Consider the following 22214-nt stretch of genomic DNA (forward strand, 5'->3'; position numbering starts at 1 on the left):
CTGCCATAGTCGAAAAGTAATTTTCTGTATGGAAAACTTTCTTATATCAAGATAGCCTATAAAACTGAGAGATTAATTAGAGTAGAGACATGCACTTACAACTTTGTATATATAGACTCGACTGATCAGGAATATAGATATGACTAATGGACTTACAAGAGGCAAGCCTCTAGGCGTTACACATTTCATGACAGAACTGTAGAACTCTGATTGTGGGCATAAAAGCCCAAAATGTTAGAACGGCAAACAAAACAAAGACCAAGAAAATAGATAAACACGCAAATGCCGGCAGACGGCTTGTGGAAGCGAGGGGGAGGCGGGTGCAGCGGTTGGCGGGGCCGGCGGTTTAGATGGATGCACACAAAAAGTGTCTGTCCCGTTGGATTTGGTCAGCGCCGCGCTGCAAAGTATGCTACACATTTTTTCTGATGTTTTTTTGTATCTTTTTTTGGTGGGGGGGGGGGGGTGGTTCTTCCGCACTTTGTTTATCTCTTTCGCTGGTTTTCACTTTGTTTTGATGCGCAAGTGCGGAATAAAACCAACAACAAGAGCAACACAAAAGAAAAATAGGAAAACATCAGGATGAACAGCATCGCTGTGATCATCATCAACATCATCAGCGTCATGATCATCATCGTCTTTGGCATTGCTTCACGGACGAGGTAACAGAAGCATAAACAGAAACAGCTGTTAAGCCGCTTTGCCCGTTTGCCCGTTGCCATTTAACAGTGCTTCAAAATGTATGCGAATGTCAGCGAAATGACTGCGAATCGCTTACGACTGAGAGCGGGAATGCGTGAAAGCGACGGGCGATCGAAATCACCCTAAGGCTTCATGAAAGCTTTAAGCTTTAATATCTACTTAATTAAACATGCTGTTTCTCACAAAAAACGTTTAGCGAAAGAGTTTTTAAGGAGCTTGAAAGCTTTTAGCTGCACAAATTAATCTAAATTGAAGCTTTAAGCTTATGCATTAGTGTCAAAGGCTTAAATGTTTATGCTTAGCTGGCCGTGCTTCAAACAAGGCATCCATTGAGGCGTAGTGTTGTAAGCACCTTGAAGCTGCTTTTTCTTCTTTGTCTGGGCTTGTGATTGAGACTGCCTTGAAAGCGCTCTGAAAGCTTTTACCTGCACTTGAAAGCTTTTCTCAGCTTTAACTGAGGCAAATTGTTCAAAGTGAAAGCTTGTTACTTGAAAAATCTTGAAGCCTGGAGCTTCACTTAATGTTTATTTAATATAAAACATCTTAAATACATCTTAATACTTTATGAGCTTCTGTAATCAATCAGCTTTTGCAGTTTTTCAGTTTCTTAACAAAGCTTTAAAGCACTGATTACCTCTCGCTGGCTTTAATATGAAGCAGCTTTGGCTAATGCAACCAGCAAAGCTTTTTCGCAATCATATTGGGATTCAGAGTCGTACGAGCTGTTAATTCCGTTTTGTGCGTACATCTTAAACGTTTTACTGGCTGCTTCTCGTTGAATTCAAATTGCACTTCACACTCTTCTCTGACGTATGTTACGTATATTTCTGCTTATAATTTTTGTCATATGCAGCACCAATGTGCAGCTTATTGAGTCGAGGATGCCAACGAATTCTGCGTGGGAGTCGCGAACCAGAGAGCGGGAGAGAGGAAAGGGGGCGGTTGGCTGCAGCCCGGCTGCGGTGGCACTTAGCAAGTGGCATTTCTTGTGCAACTCATATGAAAATTTATGCAAAATACCAACAAGAGGCCAAAGGTAAGCGGCAAGAAGAGGCAATTGTGCACCGGCAGTGGTGCAGTAGGTGCCGCAGTTTGGCCGCAGTTATCAATGTGTGTGTGTGTGTGTATGTGCGAGTGTGAGTGTGAGTGTGTGGATGTGGTTGTGGACTGTGCTCAGCCTGGCAATTACGGCAATTACGCGCTGCTCGCGATGATGCACTTAAACAAATAAAAAATAGATCAGAAGAAAGTTTTAAGCCCTTCGCTAATTATTAACATGGATAAAAACAAAAATAAATTATTAACTGGGATTAATCTAACAGGCAGAAGGACGTAACCAATTACAAAGTGGATGTAATTTATATATAAATTCTCTTATATTAAAAGCCAAACTAGTTTTTGCTATCTAACATATATCCCAGCCCATTTCATATTTTCTTTATATATCAGACTTGGCGTAGCTCGAACATCTTGTAAACCAGCTATGCCAAACTTTAAAGGCTTTTAGTTTACACAGACTTTCAATATAATAGATAACATATTTACTTTCGCCCAAAATTGTAAGCAAAAGCAGGCACATTCTTGAAAGAAGTTCCTTGCGCCCTGAGAATCTCAAGCAGATCGGACTTTAAGCACCGATTTTATGCAATTATTTTGCTGCATTCATTTCATTGTATTCAGCTCAGCTAATGAATTGCATTCAAATCATATATATATTATTTTTCCACTCTACAACACTTAAACATATATTTTTAAACTGAAAATCTCTATTTATGCACGCCAATTGAAAAAGGGATTCAAAGAAAATATCAATACTTAACGGCAAGTGTTGCTAATTAACATATTTATCCGCGTAATTCCATCTATAAACATTTACAGCAAAAACGTTAAATTTCAGTGCTGTAAAATTGTTTTGAAGCTAAAAACAAAATGGCATTGCAACAAAATACTTTGCATCGGAATTAATAACACAGGGAATTCATTTTTTATTATTTTTCGATTATAATATAAATAGTATAACATTAAATTTGTTAAGCTAGCTAAGCTGAAGAGTTAAGCTTCAGCCCAATAAAAATAAATGAAAAATCCAAATTTGTAAAAAATACACAAATATATATATATATATATTATATAGACGGGGCATAAGCAGACACTTGCTGGTCGTAATCCGATTAAGCTTAGCAATCGCTTTTGGGCCAATCGCGGCATTTGATGCTGTCAAATGTGACAGCTTTTGCCTGCCCCACCCCCTCCTTCTCTACCCCGCTCTCCACACCCCCCCTTCCTGTCCAAATTGGAGTTCAATTAATGGCGATTCACTCGCCCTGATGAGTGCTTAGCCGGACGACAGCTTAAATCCCGTGGGCTGTGCCAGGCATAAGTCACAGCGTGCCCAAAACATTGGAACATGCAACATGCCGCATGCCGCATGCCACTTGGCGCATGCCACTTGCCACTTGCCACTTGCCACTTGCCGGAACACAGAGTCAACATTCGACATGCATTTGTGGTAATTCCTTTTATCTGTAATCCCGAATTCAATACAATTTTACCATCACAATCCTTTCGCGCTGCGCTTTTTGACAGCCGCTGTCAGAGTTGTGTGCGGCATGCGGCATGTGGCCTGGCAACCCTGAGAGGCGTCACCGTCTCTTCTGGCAATTGCACGGCTGACAGCTTAAGCCCAAACAGGTAAACAATAAGCTATTCGCTGTGGCTTACGCCCAACCATTTGACTACGCTTCAGTTTCCGCTGACTCGCAAGCCCGAAAGGCACAGCCGTCGTTTATTGATAATACCCTGTAATTATGCAAATAACTTGCTGAGCTGCTGCACACAGTCCAATTAGTTTTTTTTTTAGCTCTTCCAGCAGCTGTTGAAAATGGTCCGTGTCTCTATTTATGGACCTCATTGTCAAAACTCTTCTCCGATCCTTTTACGTGTTTTTCCAACACTGGCTGCTAAACATTCATAAAATCTTGTGCATATTTCCCAAATAAGTGAACTGCAGTAAAAATCTTAGCTGTCCAGCTGCCACGGCTCGTAGATATAAAGATTACGCCGCATTATTCTGTCAAGGATTTTTTTCATTGATTCTTGATATTGTTGGTTTTATACCCAGTACCTATAGGAAATGCGCAAAAGGGGTGTATTGTTTTTGTGCAATTCTTTTTCAGGCAAAAGAAAGCATCTCCTACGCCAAAAATTAAATATATTCTTCTGTCTGTCTGTCTGACCGTCCGTCTGTCTGTAAATAGTTCACTTTCTTGACTCTCCTCTTAATTTTTTTAAGGAAGCACTTCGAGCTCTGTTCTGAAAATTTCATGCAGATCGGTCTCAAAGCACCGATTTTAATCAGTAGAGGAAGATCTTCCCCATAATCATTATAATCGTAAATGAACTCATTTTTAGAGCTAGAGCCTTCAGATTTTCTTATGTACACACATTTGCACGCCAGATTTATGAACTTCAAATTTGTTCAACATTCAATTTTAAATATTATATCATAGGCGAAGGAAGGAGTTCAGTTGTTCATGTTGGGCTACATTATATAATTTGAAGAATTTACGCGTGATCTTTTAAATATATTATACGATATTTACTTATTAATGCAGGGTATTTTGTAGTTAAGCACACTCGATTCCAGCATTCTGACTTCTTTAATAATGTTTTCTTATTCATGCTTGATGGAATGCACATTGATTGCATTCATTCCGACAAACAAGTACACACACACACACAAACACATGCATGCATACACGCACACACACACGCACACAAACTCACACACACACACACGCACACATTACACCCATACGCCCCATTTTGATGCAAGCAATGTAAAATGCATTTGGCTTTGATGCAGCTGTAAGTGTGTGTTTTCGCGTGTGTGTGAGTGTGTGTGTGTGTGTGTGTGTGTATTTATTAAGTGAGAGCTGCCAACTAGCTGTCAAGAAGTATACTTTCCACGATACGCAAGTATGTACATAAATGTTTGCGACATATCTTTACCCTGAAGCTAAAATAAAACATTTCACAGCTGTGACTGCTGTACAAACATTTGTGACAGATGGTCACACTTAGCACATTGCCAGTGTTGGGTAATGCAAGAAATGCCCGTTTTTAAGGAATTCAAACGTCTACAAATAGTAAACGAGTCCTTGCAATGCTAACAAATTCATTTTAAATAGTTGCTCATACAAATTTCTTAATTTCTAATATTACATCTATACACGATATTTCCGTATGTTCGATGAAGCCTGCACAGAGTCGGATTTAGGAAATTTTAGTAAGCAATATTTTCTCACTCTGAAACGATGATCATAAGATTCTTTTAGTGACTTTTCGCGACTTTCATCAATTTGAATAGCTTTGGATATGATATAAATAGTTGATATCAGCAATAAGCAACTGAGTTCAATAAATCGAATCGTTGCGAGCTCAAGTTGAAAACGTTTGCTGCTACTTGATGGCGCATAAGCGTTGACATATGTGAAAGCAGAGCCCATAACTGCCCGGCTCCGGTCAGGTTCCGCTCCGCAGAAAGTTTTTATGGGTTGTTCTTCTTTTTTTTATTGAAGCAGCCATCAGGTAGCTTTTTTTTTGCAACAATTTACAAATACTTCCGTTGGCCTTTGTCGCCATCGTCGTTGCGCAAATCAATTGTTGCACGTTGCACGTTGCACGTTGTTATACCCTAGCTAAAATGGGCATATGAGTTATTATCGAGTGTTTGGCATAGCCAGAAGAGGACTTCATAACGTATATAGATATATACCTCTTGGCCATCAACAGACTAGTTATTCTAGCCATGTCTATCGATCTGTCCTTATTGAACTCTGAATAAGAATATTTAAAAAATAGATACAACCTTGCGTCTTTGTATGCGCACACCTTGTACTGGCCAAAATGGCGCTCAAAGTCGTACTTAGATCGGACTATACAATCCGAAGGCAGACGAAGCACAGCTGCTGTGTGTATGCAGGGTATATATAAGTCAGCTGGTATGCTTGCTAGAAACAGGGTATATTCAGGTCGGGCACTGCATAAAAATTGTATGTTCTTGTTGCAGTTCTTGCTGGGCCAGTCGCTGGTTCAAGCTGGGTCGCTTTTTGCCTGTTCAAGGACCTGCAGCGCATAAGGCATCATTTGTGGTGTGTGTGCGTGTGTGTGTGTGTGTGTGTGTGCGTGTGTGTGCGTGTGTGTGTTTTGTATGTGCTGGCTTAGCATCAGTGCAGTTTGTTACTTGGAATTGAGTTGAATTGATTTGTTGCCTCTTTGATGGGCTGCTTACACAATTCGACTTGCACCGCACAATGCGAACTCGCCCCTCCCCTCACCCCCTTCCGCTATGTTTGCTTATACAACTTAACCTATTCTTTGCCCGAACACTTGTTAAGGCTGATAACAGTTGTCAGATACCCCCATCCCGTTCGGAGCCCAACAGCTCAAGTTTTCATTGTCAAGACGGGGGCAGCTGCTGTAGACGTGTGAATGGACATTATGCAATTGGCAAAGGCTTCAGTTTTGTGCACAGCATTTAGTGCGACCCCCCCCCACCGCTTCCTCCTAGATTTGTAAGAAAATTTATGCCCGAACATAATACAGGACAATTGTGTCCAATTATATTGTCTAAGCGACCAAAATACAAAACTCGTTGCCTGTCATACGAAACGACTGCGAATTGTAATCACGAGCAGGCAGTTGGCAGCTGGCAGTTGGCAGCAGCTTCCCCCCCCCCCCCCCCCCCCCTTTCATACACAACTCACCCAATCGCCCACTCAGCTGGCATCCAAAGGAGCGTTACGAAATTATTTTGGCATTTTGCCCCGTTGTCAAGGTCTGGGTCTGAAGCCATTATCCTGGCCAGCAGCCGCATGCAACGTGTTGGCAAGAACTGCTACGGCTGCTGCCGCTGCGATTGGCAGTCAGACGGGCGACCGCACGAACCCCTTTCCAGCCCTTCGGCTTGGTTTCTTTATATACGTTCTGTTCTGGACTTTTCAGTTTTTTTTTCTCTTTCGCTGCCCCGTGCCTGGCCTATGCGCATCTTATTTGTTGTGCCCTCGAGCTGCGCTTTCGTTTTGTTCGTATATTGAAAAGTTCAAGTAAATTTGAATATTTAACTCAGATATAAAGTTTCAATAGAGCATTAAATATCTTACAAGAAGTTTACCCGTTAATTTCATCCATATTCCGCCTGTGCGCGTGAATTGAGAAAACACTTTGTTTTTGAGGGCTTTCTTTGACTGGCTGCCTTAATTGATTACAGATAAATATATCGTAGTAATTAGGCAGCTGGTATTCGAATTGTATATGCCCTATGGAGCACATTAAAACTAAGTTTTGGCCAATTAAAACTAAGTTTTGACCAATTTCACTCGCAAGTGTGAAAAATGAGTGGAATACACTTATAAGAAACTTTTTTAAATCTGTTGCTAGATCCTTGAGTGAAAATTTGTGCGTGAAAAGTTGAAGGCGCAAAAGCTTAATAATTTAAATTTACCACAAGCGAAATATAATAGGAAAATTAAGTTTGAACACAGTAAATTCAAATTCAACACGCGCGGAAAATAAGTGAAAAAGCTGAAAAAACTAAGTAAAAGACGTTAATATATTTAAATTTTTCGCAAGCGGAAAATAGGTGAAAAGTATTTAAGGCCAACAAAAAAACTTGTCATGAGCGGAAAAAAGGTGGAAAAGTAAAGTGAAAAGGTAAAAAGAGATAAATTTTGCCCAAATACGGGACGGATTATACGTATACTCATATGCAAAAGCATGTGTAATAGGGCACCTTAAAGAAATCCAAAAATAAGACAAGATAAAGACAGGGCATTCGATAGTCGGTCAGCTGCTGATCATTTGGCGCCTTTTGTTCACCTGTTTATTGATTTATAGTGTCAATCTGACAAATTAAACAACGGCAATATTATCAGCGATGCAACAGATATGCGCACTCCCACCGCGACTGAGAGCGAGACAGAATGAGAGAGGAAGAGAGGGAGAGAGAGAGCGAGAGAGAGAGGGAGAGAGAGAGAGGGCGGCAAGGACAACAATAAAGAAAACCTGATGAGCTGTCAAAATGGTATTTTGGGATGTGAAGGGCGGCATCGCATGCCTCAGAGAGGGCGCGGCACGTGGAGCGCCCTCTGTTGTTCATTGTCTGCAGCACTTATTGTTATGATTATTGCTATTATTTTTATTGTTTTCGTTCGTTGTATTGTCGTCTTTCTTTTTTTGTTGTGGTTATTATTGTTGTCGCCAGCGGAGCACGCTGAGCCAATTGACTGCGAAACAACTTACACATTTTTCCGGACTTTTCCCCTTTGTATACCCTGGGCAGACTCTACTTTGTAGTCCCTTACGAACTTATATAAACATATTCGTGATCAGCTTCAACGAGTCGAGTAGTTTGCTTCTTTCTATGTGAAAAGTCGCTCGATTAGTAGAATTCTCTTGAAGATACTTTGATTGGATCCGTCTTGAATTTTGACTATCCCATAGCTGACCTGGGAGTTCGTCAATAAGAAAATGGAGTACTTGCTTCAGCAACTTTTTTCGCTAGAAGTTAAACTTGATCAAACTTAAATATAAGGACTTATCAACTTGGGATCAGTATATCATATGAAACGAATCGATAAAAATATATATATTTTTGTCTGAAAAAGTTTTCTCTTCTTCAAAAATGTTTTTCTATTAAAAAAATGAGTACTATATTATATGGATCTATGGAAAGATTACATGGAAAATGGTTTTTTTTTTTAATGGAATATTTCAGAATATTTGCTCAAGGTGAAAGTTTTCTTGATTGTCTTGCACAATTCATGAGCCAAACTCGGCCAAAAGCTACTCAACATCGTCCAACTATATCATGTGGCTGCTATGAAAGAAAGAATGAAAGTAGAAAACAAAACGAGTTGCATTGACCACTCTTCCGAGTAAATCTGACAGGATAGCTAAGCTGCACAGATAGAGATTTCTTGCTAGTTGTATTTGTATTCTTTGTGGCTTTTGTCTGCTTACGGGCTTTAATGCAATGCAACAGACCAAAACATGAACCGAACTTGAGTTTAGCTGAATAACTACGAATCGAGCAAAAATTCAATGCCAACTTGTCTAAGAAAAAGAGCCACAGCAACAGCAACAGCAACAGCAGACGCCCAGCCAAGCGGCAAATGTCCTGCGGTGCAAGAAAATACCCAAACCCGAAAACCGAAATCCAACCAGACCAAAACAACCCACTCAACACTACGCGAACTGCCTCAAGAACATGAGTTGTAGTAGGTGATGTAACTGCTGCCTTGAATTGGTTTTTATTTAATTTTAATGCGGTTCCTTAATGCCAGCCATGCCCATGCCGCCCGGCAGCACACAAAAACATACACAATGTAAGCTTAGCGGCTGTTGGGGACAAAACTGAGCTGAGATTTGGTCAACTATAGAAAACGCTGCACTGCACGCCCTTAGGCCATTTGCTTTTTGCTCTCCCACACTTCTCCCTTTTTTGTATGCTGTCTCTGTCTGTCTTTAAATCCGGCCAGCATCGGCCCCAAGCTGAAGTCCAGGCCCAACCCTTCAATTCGTATATAACACTGGCTGCAGCATCTGGCTGGGCAGGCGTTGCAGTTTGCGGTTTGGTTTTGTCCTCAATATTGCCACTTGGTTGCAATTTAAGCATTCAGTTCGTTATGCAACACTGGCAAATCTGTTTGGCTTAGTTGTGGGTAAATTGCGACGAACAAAAGTATGAAAATCAAGTAACTCAGATTTAACTTTATGTTTTCAGTGTGCGTCAATGTTGTGTAGAATTCATGCACTCCATATAATTCAGCCACATTTATTATGTATCAAACATTATCCTGTTATGCCACACTGGCCAAGTCCTTTGTGTTAGTTTGAGTTAACTGAGTCAATTAAAAATATGTATATCAAGCAATTCGTAAATAAACTCAGGTTGAAACCTTTTGTTTTCAGTGTGCGTCAATCTTGAATTGAATTCATGCACTCTATTTGCACTGTGCAGCACTGAAATAAGTTTCAAGTGAACTAGTTTTGCAAGGGTAGACTTTCGAGAAGGCGAAAAAAGGATAATTTAATTATTTTATACAAAACCCATTCATTCCATTTCTTTGCATTCTTATTCAATTTATTCTTCTTTTATTCTTTTGCTTTTTTCCTAGTGCTGAAAATCGAGCTTCAGTCTGTCAGTCCGCACACACACTTCCATAGCTATTTAGATGCCTTCTCACTTAAAGTATTTAGTCATAAATTATTGCATCATTCGATCCGAAAAAAAAACCTTGACAGCTTTCGTTTTTATGCGAATTAATTATCGATTACTCAAAATTCTTTAGGCTATAGCCTAAGCGGAAAAGCGCCCAACAAATTGCATGTTGTTGCAATTAGGAATAATGGCTTGCATACTTCTTAAGTTGAAACCTGATTCTAAGAAATGGATTTAATCTCCGCTTAGCATTGTGGAAAACCGAGAGATTTTAGCTTTAAGCTCAAGCAGCATTATTATTAAAAACTTTTTGATTGATTCGAGATTCAATAATCCGTGAGGCGAGTGCAAGCCAAGTGTTCGACTATCAAATAATAATGCCATAAATCTTTTAGTTCTGGTAAAGTGGTTTGGCGCCTAACGTGGGGCGCGAGCCGCAGCACACACTTTAAGTTAGTTTGCAAGCAAAAAAAAACGGCTCTTGTAATTCCTAACTTGTTTTGTCACTTCACGTACTTGCGGTCAGATATCGTTATGCATATATCGTTAGGGTCCAATCAAAGAATAGAAATTGAGATGCACTCGACTAGCCGTGAACCAACGAACTTTCGCTTGGTTTAGGTAAATATTTACAAAAGTTTTTATATATTCTTTGTCATGTTGGTAGCGAGCGCTGGCTGTTCAACAATTTATAGCCAAGCCAACTAGTTTGGGCGATAGCAACATCAACTTGCCCTACTCTACATTGTTTGCCCTCTGGCGCTCATCTCGGCGCAATTCAAAGCAGTTGCGAATCTCATCGCAGCCACGTTCCCATTGTCAAATCGTGCGAAAGTTTTTAAGGTCGCGACGCACCCCACAGCTGCAACCCATTTCCCCCCTTCCTCCATGGGGCCCACGCTCACCAGAAAAGAAAAATGCTGGTTCAGTCATAAATCCAAAACCCAAACCCAGTCGCCCTCCCAAATGCCCTTGTTAATGAGCAAACGAGCTGCTGAGTGGATTTCAACAGACTTTGCTCAAAATGCAATAAGGAAAAAAGAAAAAAAAAATGAAAAAAAAAACTGTTCCATAATTATGTTCAATAGCATCGGCCACGCCTCTTTCCCGTTAACACCCCCCTCGTTGGTTTAATATCCGCGTTTAGCCTTGCAAATTGCTAACTGCATTATCAATGAGCCTTGCATTGGGCTACACAGTTTTAAATTTCTTTCATAATTCAAACTAAGCTGCGAACCATTAATTAAAACCGAAAATAGTTCGACGAGTAATCACCATATCAATATCTACACAAAGGATTGCCGCAAACTCTGCTGCGGTTCAGAATTCCTATTAATTGGCGATAGATCTCGTTGTGCTGCATGGAACTACACCGAATCCATAAAGGCATCGTATTTCCACAGGGTAGCAGAAAACCTCCGACAAGCTTGGATGAACCCTCGATAGCCTTGGCAGCAAAAAGTGGAGTTCGACTCTGTCCTTGCTAATGTCCTTTCTGTCTTCAGCTTTAAAAATTCTTTTCATAGCTCCCCCTTTAACGAAGAGTTCCAAGCCAAACTTATCACAGAAAAGCTTCCATGCAACCGCCTACCATCAATTTTTCACAGTCTCCGTTGGAATTCCAGTCTATCAATCTGTCAGTCAATCAATCATTCGGTCAGTAAGTCATAGAGAACATATGTCAACAATTTTCCTATTGGACACCAAACATTGGATGTAACCTAGCTGATCATCAAGTTAGTCCGTCAGTCAGTTTGTCAGTTAATCAATCAATCAGTCAATAAATCATTCGTTTACCAAGAGCAAAAAAAAACACACACGCACACATTATTTGGGCCCTGGTGTCAATTTGTTGAGAAATAAACGTAAAGCTTATCTACATATCGTCTGGCCAGGTAAATATGCACAAGCATGCTTGCGCAAGGCAGCTGAACGGCACGCTTGTAACAACACGGCGACAATCATAAGATAAAAGACCACAAGATACCCTGTAGCCTAGATGTTTGCTTTCATTGAAATGGCGCCCAACGTGTGTCACAGCCACAAAACTGGTTCACCGAGCTAGAGTCGAGCTTAAAAGCTTACGGGATTTTAGTTTTCAACTTGGCAAAGCTTCATTTTATCTAACGCAACGCGCTAAGCTCAAACTTAAACTAAGCTTTTACTTTATGGTCCTGCACATATCTCTGATATGCTACACACACACACAAACACACCCGCACACACATCTATATGAAGCTAAGCAGGATTTTCCTTGAGGGGGTGTTATTGTGCCTTTTTGTTATATTCTTCTGCTTGCCCAAATGCCTTCGAGCACATACACACACGCACACACACACGTGCATATTTGTACATAATTTCATAAGAATTTCAATTTCACAAGTTGTCGCAGCGTATGTAACTTTTGCCAAAAAAAATTAAATGAAATAAATAGCATAAAAAAATCTGCTCGGCATTTGGGCATTTATGCAAGCCAGTTTGCCGTAACGTAGACCCGGAGCACACAAAATTCCCTATCTCTCTCTCTCTCTCGTTGTCTCTCTCTCTCTCTCTCGCCAGTGAAATGCCATTGTCTATTAGATGCCACTTGGCACAGCCGCACCATCTGCTCAACAATTAGTTGCCCCACGCACTTCTAGGCCAAGTAAGCGTTAAAAGTAGCTCCTGCCCAGCACAGCAGAGTGTGTTATGCGAGACGCTCTGTCAGCGTGTGCCTTGTGCACCTGACCAGGTTTGAGGGGCGGGGTAAACAGAAGACATTGCCTACGCCAATGCCAATTGCAGCTGTTGCGCCCCTTTGAATCACCTGACAGCGCGAATTTTATATACTATCCTACGATTCACTAAGTGAAAACTAAAGGAAATTACCCGGCTTCGTCGGCAAGAAATGCATAATATTGATAATGCAAGTGTTAACGGAATCGTTTGTGTCCAGGCAGATCTACAGAAGCTCGTTTCCCCAGGTCTTATTGCCTACATTCATTGTTCTTCATATATGTATATCGCACTTTATATTCGATTAGATGCAGGATTTGAACCGGCAAGCTGCAGGAATTGAACCGGCAAGCTGCTGGATCTGAGCCGACAAGCTGCTGCTAACAAATTGGCTTAAAATTGAAAACTGTTACTGAATTTGAGCCAGCGACTTTTAGCTTGCTGGTCCAACGCACAACAAAATACAAGTCATTTTATAAAAGCTTTTGGCAGCCTTTTTACCCAATTGAAGGTCGAATTTCCATGTGGACTATCCATTCAACATCAATCAATCAATCAATCAGTCAGTCAGTTGATTAATTAAACAGCCGCAATTTCGCAAAAACACAGCTTTGCAATTTTGTTGATTTCAAAATTTTCACAGCAATCGGTTAAATAACTCACATGCCGAATGTCATTTTAATGAGTTGATGCTCTCTACTCAATTTCTAACCAGCTGATTATGAGGCGATTGATGATTGATTGAGCTGAAAATAGTTATTTAATAGATTGCTTAGCTCAGTTGACACAGCTATAAAACAATAAATATCTAGTTGAACTCAGGATTGTTGACACAGACTTTAGCTGAGAGAAACTTGGATGTTTGCCAAGCCCAATCAAAGCCAACGTACAGCAAATGGCACGACCTTGTCGCGGGGCTAACAACAACCACAACAACAACAAAAAAGAAAACAAAAAGAACAACAAATAAATCATGATATAAATCGACGCTGATGTTGATAATAACACAAGTGACTTTGTGCGTTGCCCCTATATATATTTATATATACACATGTATATAAATATGGAAAGAATTACAAAAATACGCCAACGAATGCATTCCAAAGTTATTTATTAATAAACAATCAACAATAAACAATACTAAACTGTTGAGACTGCCAGCGCAGTGCAAACAAAATACATGTAATGCCACATACTAAAGGAGATACTCTCACTCTCTCTCTCTCTCTCTATATATATATATATATACTTTTATTTATCATATACTCAGTAGGCGGTTTTGACTTATTGCATTTAGCTGAATGCGTTGCTTGCTTTGCCCTGATTTTAATTAAAACTAAGCCCCTGCAACAAAGAGCCTCTGACAATAGAACACAACGTGCCAAATCAAGCTCAGTAAGAGTGCGCCAGTCGGGAGTGAACGACTAGCAGATACCCTTAAGCCCTAAATGAGCTAGCTCTAAAAGAATTCTAGCTATTTATTCTATATCTAGAGTAGAGCCAAACTGTGAAAAATTAAATCTTAACCGACTTCGGTGCTTACAGTCCGATCCTTGTCTATTTATCAGGGATTAAACGTGGCAACCAAATGTGTGCAAATACCAAAGCGCTGGGCTCTACCCTTTTCATTAAATTCGCAATGTGTGAGGACATCAAAAGATTGAAATATTCTGGCTTTGAGTTTATTACACAAGAAGATACCTACCAAGTCGGGTATCTCTGGCCCTCAAGGAATGAAAAAAGGCTCAAAATTAATATTCTCATTTTTTATTGAATATAATTTTTGATTTTTTGTGCATGCATCTAACTTATTTCTTATCAGGCTATGAATAAAAATAAAAGAGTATTATAGTGTAGCTTAAGCTAACCTATATAATACATTTGCTAGGGTATTACCAATTCGGCTACCAACGACAAACATTTTGCATTTCTATGTTTTAATAGTATTTGAACAATTTCAACTATTTACACTGCTCTGGCTCACATTTACAACTTTGCCTTAAATAATCAAATTAGCTGCTAATTCGAAACTTTAACTTTACAGCACTATCAACTTGTGTTATGTAAGAGAAAAAGTTAAATGAAAAGCGATAAACAGTAATAATAAATGCTATGAACTGATTGAAAACTGTTTGCACGGCAACATTTTGTGAAAATAGAAAAGAGGTAAAAGCAGCATTTAAAACATATGAAACCTTAAGACTAAAGAATTGGGCATTTGAGTGAGATAATGAGATAAGGTCGTTTGAGATAAATTGCTTGGAAAGCACATTAAAGCTTTAGTTAAAATAATGTTAAGTATTATTGTGCATTTAGGGGTCGGCTACATCTGAGATAATTTGCTTTAAAATTATATTAAAGCTTTAGTTCAAATAAAAGCTGCCTTAACACAAATTTGTGAAAGCGTTTGAAAGCTTTAACATAGATTAAGACAAATTATGTTAGGCAAGAGAAAACGCTTTTAGGCCTAAAAGTGTGGAAAGCACATGAAAGCTTTAAGTTCAAATAAAAGCTTCTTAAGCACAATTCCGTGAAAGCGTTTGAAAGCTTTAATATAGATTGGGACAAATTATGTACATTAAAGAAAGAAATAAGCACAGAAAATCTTGAAACGTGATGAAAGCCAAAGCTAAAGACTTTGCTCAATTAGTACGCATTTTTAATTGCCCTGATTACCGTGCGCTAAGATAAATGGAATGATTAATGAATATTTTTAGTAATACCACTTAAGAAATGTAACTTATCACACGATGTTCCTTCTCGTTCACAGCTGAGGATAAATGATGCAGCTGCCTGGCATTTACGAGACTGGCAGCATACAACCCACCATCACAACCAGCATCAAGACGCGCTCTTAAGACGGCCATCAGACGCCAGGCTCATGCCGACAGCGGCACCTTCAAGCAACCGGACAGTCAGCACGCACCACAGCACCACAATGACATCGACATCGACAACATATGGCACCACATCGACGACACAAGCAGCGCTGACAAGCTTTGAGCCAATGGCTGTGACAGCTGCCGGCATGGATGTGACCATGGCCGGAACGGAGCCTCTATCCAGCACCAGCATCCCAACGTTCTGGAACTCATCAATTAACACGGCATCGGCCAACAGCTATGACAACTGCTCGGCTCTGTTTGCCAACTACACCCAACCGACGACAGGTGAGTCAACGTGTTCCCAATTCCAATCCCAGTTCCAGTTCCACTTCCAATGCGTCTGCATGTTGCATCGCAGGTATATATATAAATATACATAGATCCATCTATGCATAGATGGATTTTGTAATAAACTTAGCTCTAAATACTAATCGATAAGCTATCGATAAGTCAACGAACGTGAATGGAAAACATTATGGAAAGAATATTTAAAATGTTATATTTAAAAAAAAAACCAACTTTAATGATGTGCATAGAAAGTGTAAAATAGCGCATAAACATGAACATTTCCGAACTCAAATTGCCAATCGATAAACTATCGATAGGTCCACAAAAATAAATAGAAGTCAGAGGAGTAGAATACAAATATTTTAGATGTAAACATGCATAAAAAAGATTCGATAAAATCGACAACATATCGATAGGTCTATCGAATCTGAACTCAATAGCAAGCCTCGAGAGAACAGTCAAAATGAAATGCCAGTTGAATTTTTGTGGCGCCAAAAACAATTTTTAGTTTTCAATTCTCGATTCTCAATTCTTGAGTACGTATTTCGGCAACACTCTCTTAAGATTCCAAATTACTAAAAATTCAACTTGACTGCATTTCCTATCGCTGAGAATTGAAGACTTGTATATTATAATTGTGTACATATGTAAATACATACATATATATATATATATATATGTATAGAGTGAGGGAGAGAGACAGAGATGCTGAAGATCGTCATGAACATTGTTGTCAACAGCACATCAAAGGGACGCTACATGATGGCAGTCCAGACAAAGGTGCAACGCGCCGGCAGGCCGGACGAGAATCATCAGACGTTCCAGGCGAAGTTGGCCAATTGTCAGACGCCAGCTAAACGCGGCGATTTCTTTGAGGAGCCGCAACTCTTCTCTACGGCAACGTGTCCACCGCATGGCATTAAGGAGAACGGCGCCAAGACGCCGCCATCAGCATGCCCAGCCCACTTGCTCCTGCCAGCTGCTGGCTGTGCGGTCAGAACCAAGCCGCATTAGCTTTTATATCTATATATGTATATATGTATATATATATATATTTATTTATTTCTTTTGGGCCCGCAAAATATCTGCTTAAGCATAATATAAAGAGAGAGAGAGAGACAGAGAAAGAGAGAGAGAGAGCGAGTTAGCTGTGCTTTTATTCAAGTGTTACGGGCGGGCTGGGGCGCATATTTTTCGCAAAAGGTAACTGGGTTAACATGTTTTATGCAACAGCTGCATTCGCCTCATTTGCCACACATGCCGCATGCCACATGCCACATGCCGCATCGCCACGTATCCTTGTGCTCGATTTATTGTTTAATTAGCGACCGTCAACGGCTAGCACACATCCATCAACTAGTTGCATCTGTCTCTCTCACTCACACGCACTTACTGACTATTGCCTTCTCTGTCTCTCGCTTAGTCATCTATTGCAACTGGACTTGGGACTCGCTCCTGTGCTGGCCACCAACTCCGGCCGGCGCCACCGCCCATATGCATTGCCCCGCCGGCTATCATGGTGTCGATACGCGCAGTAAGTAGAAAAAACTAAAAATGGCCAACAAACGAATCACCACGAATTCCAGTTGCCCTAACAATTATGAACAATTATTAAAGAAAGCAAGAAGCGACTGCCTAGGTCTCCGAAAAGATCTGATACAAAGTTAACATATTCCTAAGATTGTATCTGTAGCAGCCATATGATATAGTACTCCGATCTAATAAGACATTCCAGGTCTGTGTAGAGAGCTTACAGCTATACGATATAGGTATCTTAGTTGGGTAATACTTTATTGCTATATAGAAGGCATTGCAAAACAAAGTGATGCCAAGTTTGGTAAAAATTTCTTTAAATATTTCGTTTAAAAGAAGAACTTACTTTCCTTTGGTAGCTATATAATATAGTTCCTTGATTCTTCCGTCTTATTCATCTATTAATTTTTACAAACAGAAACTCTATTGTGTACCGATCGATCCTATGGCAGCTATATGCTATATTGATTCGATTCCTCCGATGTTTACATACTGTATATATAACTCTTTAAATACAAGACGTTCATAGTTCCTATGGCAGCTTTAGTGCTTCGATCCTTGCAATTTATACATTTGCTTCACCTGCCACAGAAAGTCGGATGCAGATCTAGAATATATATAGAATATATGTAGCACAAGAAAAGACATTACCTATAAACAAAATTCATTTATATACAGACAAACTTGGCTATTTCCACGCATTAAAGCGAATTTTAATTTTATTAAATTTGTGATAAACTTTTATAACAACTTTTGCCACGCCTCTTTGAAAACGAGTTGTATCTCAATTAAAGGATAAATGAAAGTTTAATACAATGGTTTTCTCTATTTTTCGGATGGAATTTCGAAATCCCGTCTTAGCAGGCATTCTCACCGCATAAGTTGCCTTACAGTTAAAAATTCAGCCTTTAGCTCTTATAGTTCGGCCTGTGGGTTGATCATCAATCAGTCAGTCAATCAGTCAAGCAGTCAGTCAATCAGTCAATCAGTCAGTCAATCAGTCAATCAGTCAGTCAATCACTCAGTTAGTTGGTCAATCAATCAAGCAGTTGAAACCAATAATTTAATATATAAATATAAAAGTATTACTCATATGCGTGTGCGCTTGGGTGTGTGTGTGTATGTGTGTGTGTGTGTGTGTGTGTGTGTGTGTGTATGTGTGTGTGGGCGTGTGTGTGTTACTGTATGCATGCATATATGTATACATGTTTGTTTTCTAATACCAAACGCAGACGAAGCTTATTTGTCGCTGTGCTGCAAGTTCAAATAAAACGAATTTCTGCCAAGTGCTCTCCTCCTCGATTCTCAAGAATTCAAGTAGGCTCTGCAGGATTTCACGCTTAGCAAGTAGTGTAGTATTTTTTTTTGGTGTTTTTTTTTTTGGTGTTTTTTTTTTTGGTGTTTTTTTTTGGTGTTTTTTTTTTGGTGTTTTTTTTTGGTGTTTTTTTTTTGGTGTTTTTTTTGGTGTTTTTTTTTGGTGTTTTTTTTTGTTTTTTTTTGGTGTTTTGTTATGTTGTGTGTACATATGTATGTATGTATATATGTATGTATGTACATATGTATGTATGTATATATGTATGTATGTACATATGTATGTATGTACATATGTATGTATGTACATATGTATGTATGTACATATGTATGTATGTACATATGTATGTATGTACATATGTATGTATGTATGTATGTATGTATGTATGTATGTATGTATGTATGTATGTATGTATGTATGTATGTATGTATGTATGTATGTATGTATGTATGTATGTATGTATGTATGTATGTATGTATGTATGTATGTATGTATGTATGTATGTATGTATGTATGTATGTATGTATGTATGTATGTATGTATGTATGTATGTATGTATGTATGTATGTATGTATGTATGTATGTATGTATGTATGTATGTATGTATGTATGTATGTATGTATGTATGTATGTATGTATGTATGTATGTATGTATGTATGTATGTATGTATGTATGTGTGTATGTGTGTATGTATGTATGTGTGTATGTGTGTATGTGTGTATGTGTGTATGGTTGTATGTATGTATGTGTGCATGCATGTGTGTAGGATTCCATCCTCCAACGTTTTGCACTATTATTCCACACTTGCGGTTGGAATTTCCCGAAACCCCTTCCTATTGTGGCGCTTCATCACATCAGGTAACTATAGTGAAAATTCTTCCTAACTTCCTTTTATTTTTTAATTTTAAAATGAGAGAAAAATTCAAACTTTCAAGAGTCTTAAAATCAAGGAATTTTGAATTTCAATAATATTATTTCAAAATCAAGCGAAAATTCAGGTTTTCAATTTATAAATTTCAAGGAATTATATTTAAATATTCTGAGTTATATCCAGGGTTGACTTGAACTTCTTCAAAAATTTGATAAGCAAAACGCATTCCACATGAACTTCACATCACTTTAGTTGGGGCTAAAATGTTGTGTAGCACGCGAGCTGGATTAAATTTTGCACGAGACACAGAAATAGGTGAAGCCAGCTCGTTGGCTGTGGACTACTCAGGAATGCATAAAGGCATCCGTGCGTGGGCGTCACGTAGTTGTCCATTGAGATTTGTCATAATGGGGAGTTAAAGAAGAAGCCAAATGGATAGTTTAGTGGGCCATCAATCTATTGCATGATTGGGCCTAACTGTATAATTCCATGGAACATACCGGGCAATCGAATGCAATTCAAATCATTTGGTTAATTATTTAACGTCCAACTGGGCCAGGACAGTACGAGCTGGGCGTGGGCCTACCTTAAACGGCGCACATCTATAACTATACCCTATTATTTGCCTATAATTTGCTGAAAATTGTCTTCAATTAGCAAATAAATGGCTTTTGAATTCTTGACTTGGTTCCGAAAAGCTACGTCCGAAGTCCAGGCAGATACTTATATCCTTTGAATTGTGGGCATAGATGAAAGACTATGTGAGATAGTCGCAATATTTTAGGTATGTAGGCGTGTTTATATCCTGCTTGGCCTGAGCCCATTTCACTTTCTTAATAAATGTCACTCTTCAGCTGGGAATTGATAAAAACGAAATTCTTCACATTAGCTTCTTGTATGCCATATAAAAGCCTTGAACATTTCATTAAGATCGGACCACAGAGTCCGAAGTTACCAAAGCATGCAAAGGACCGCAGTGCAAAGCAAAGGAAACTCATATCTGCCAGTCGCATGTGGAGATAAAAAATTGCAATTAATCAAAGCTTTGATGTCAGCTAAGCTACCTGCTTTGTATGAGTGTATGTATGAGTTTGGGCTCAGACCAGTTTTTGACAGGAAGAACGACAGACTTTAATGATAAGTAACAGCACAGTAGCTGATTGACAACTCTTCTTGGGTCGTTACCATGGCATTAACTCATGTAATTGGTAGCTAACTGCACCCCGCCCGATGGGCCTCATGTTACAGGTGAATATATCAAATGCTTAATATTTAATAAGCAACCAGTCATAATTTGACCTGACCTCAATAGCCTGTTGGGTATTACATACAGCTGCATAACTGTACACATGACACCGTTGGGTGCGGGGTGTATGTGTGTGTGTGTGTGTGTGTGTGTGTGTGTGTGTAGAGGGGTGTGGGGGGGGAGACACTCACAAAAAGCTCGTTTCGATTGACATAATTACAGTTAGACCGAAGCTGTCATTGACAACGTTGACGCTTACGTTAACGTTGACATCGACGCTGACATCGGGTTGCTGTTTGATTAAAGCAAATAGCAAAAGCAAAGAAGTAAACAAACAGGCACGACTGGCAACTACCCTGGATTTTCACTTTAATAAATCGACGGCTTAAAACACAATTAAAAAGTATTTATTATGTCCCAAAAACTTTTCTCTAGTAGTTACGCTGTTACTCATAGTTCTTCCTACCATTTGACGCAGACTTATTCCCATCTTTCGAGAGCTCGTCTCACAATTTATCATGGCCACACTGCTCTCAACACAACACTCTGACTGCGGGGTAGAAAGCAGGACAACGGGCGAGACCAATGTGAATCAAATTGAACGTGATTTGAAGGACGCGACAGCCTCAATACAATGAACTCCAGCCGTGCCAGGTGCGCCCATAAATGCACGCCTCGTTTGATAGAACGTGAGGTAGATTCATTTAAGCACTTGCTTGCCTGGCCCAATATAAAAAATGCGTCAACAATTTAATTGAGTGAGGCGTGCACAATAATAGCCAAGCCAGCGCTGCGAACCACAATTCAAAATGAACTAATTGCCGTTGGTTTAGTTCACGGTTCAAAGCAACTGGCCTTAGATTTAGTTCAGTTCGTGAACCTGCTCACATAAATCTCTTTAATAATTGCTCATTTTTAACCAAAACCATTTTTGAACATGGGTTTCGACCTCGAGCCGGTTCGACTCGAACGCGGTCTGCAGCCTTGATAGCCTTGTCTTTAAGCCCGGCTTAACTCAAACTATTTCTATTTTAACCCTAGTATTTAAAAAAAAAAAACAACTGTGTTTGATTTTGTACCAGGCAGTTGTTGGTTTGGTTTCTGCTTGGCTTATGGTAAATGAAAATTTGAAAATTTCGCCTTGAACCGGTTTGACTCAAAAAGCGGTTAATAATATCCCTGGATCTGAGCTCTCGGATCTCTGGCAAACCTTTTTTTTTAGTCAAACTAGTTTAGGTTCGTTGTTGACTCAGCGGATGTTAGGGCAACTCGTTTGAAATGTGGTTTGATTTATGCTTAACCAAATATACATTAAATAAACCCGACTCGAACCGGCTCGGCAAAATATCTTTAGGCAGCACTTGCTTTGGGGCTGGATCTACCTTAAACTATTCAATGCCGAACCAAACTATTTTTGCAGCGAAATATGGTTTGGTTC

The 22214-nt window shown here is 39.4% G+C and overlaps 1 protein-coding gene across 8 annotated transcripts in view; it reads left to right on the forward strand.

Annotated features, from left to right (window-relative positions):
• Pdfr (Pigment-dispersing factor receptor) overlaps positions 1-22214 on the forward strand; it is a 61903-nt gene that overhangs the window by 31507 nt on the left and 8182 nt on the right. For 5 of the 8 annotated variants that reach the window (XM_070207348.1, XM_032432870.2, XM_032432881.2 and 2 more), the window contains 2 exons: positions 15411-15810; positions 17237-17347. In XM_070207348.1, the coding sequence (XP_070063449.1) occupies positions 15522-15810; positions 17237-17347 (400 nt within the window). In that variant the 5' untranslated portion in view covers positions 15411-15521. Of the gene's footprint in view, positions 1-15410; positions 15811-16284; positions 16453-17236; positions 17348-19381; positions 19518-19663; positions 20315-20384; positions 20779-22214 lie in introns of those variants that run through there. The other 3 variants (XM_032432895.2, XM_032432898.2, XM_070207354.1) reach the window with 3 other exon arrangements.

This window comes from Drosophila virilis, chromosome X (genome assembly GCF_030788295.1).
Source record: "Drosophila virilis strain 15010-1051.87 chromosome X, Dvir_AGI_RSII-ME, whole genome shotgun sequence".
NCBI lineage: Eukaryota > Metazoa > Arthropoda > Insecta > Diptera > Drosophilidae > Drosophila > Drosophila virilis.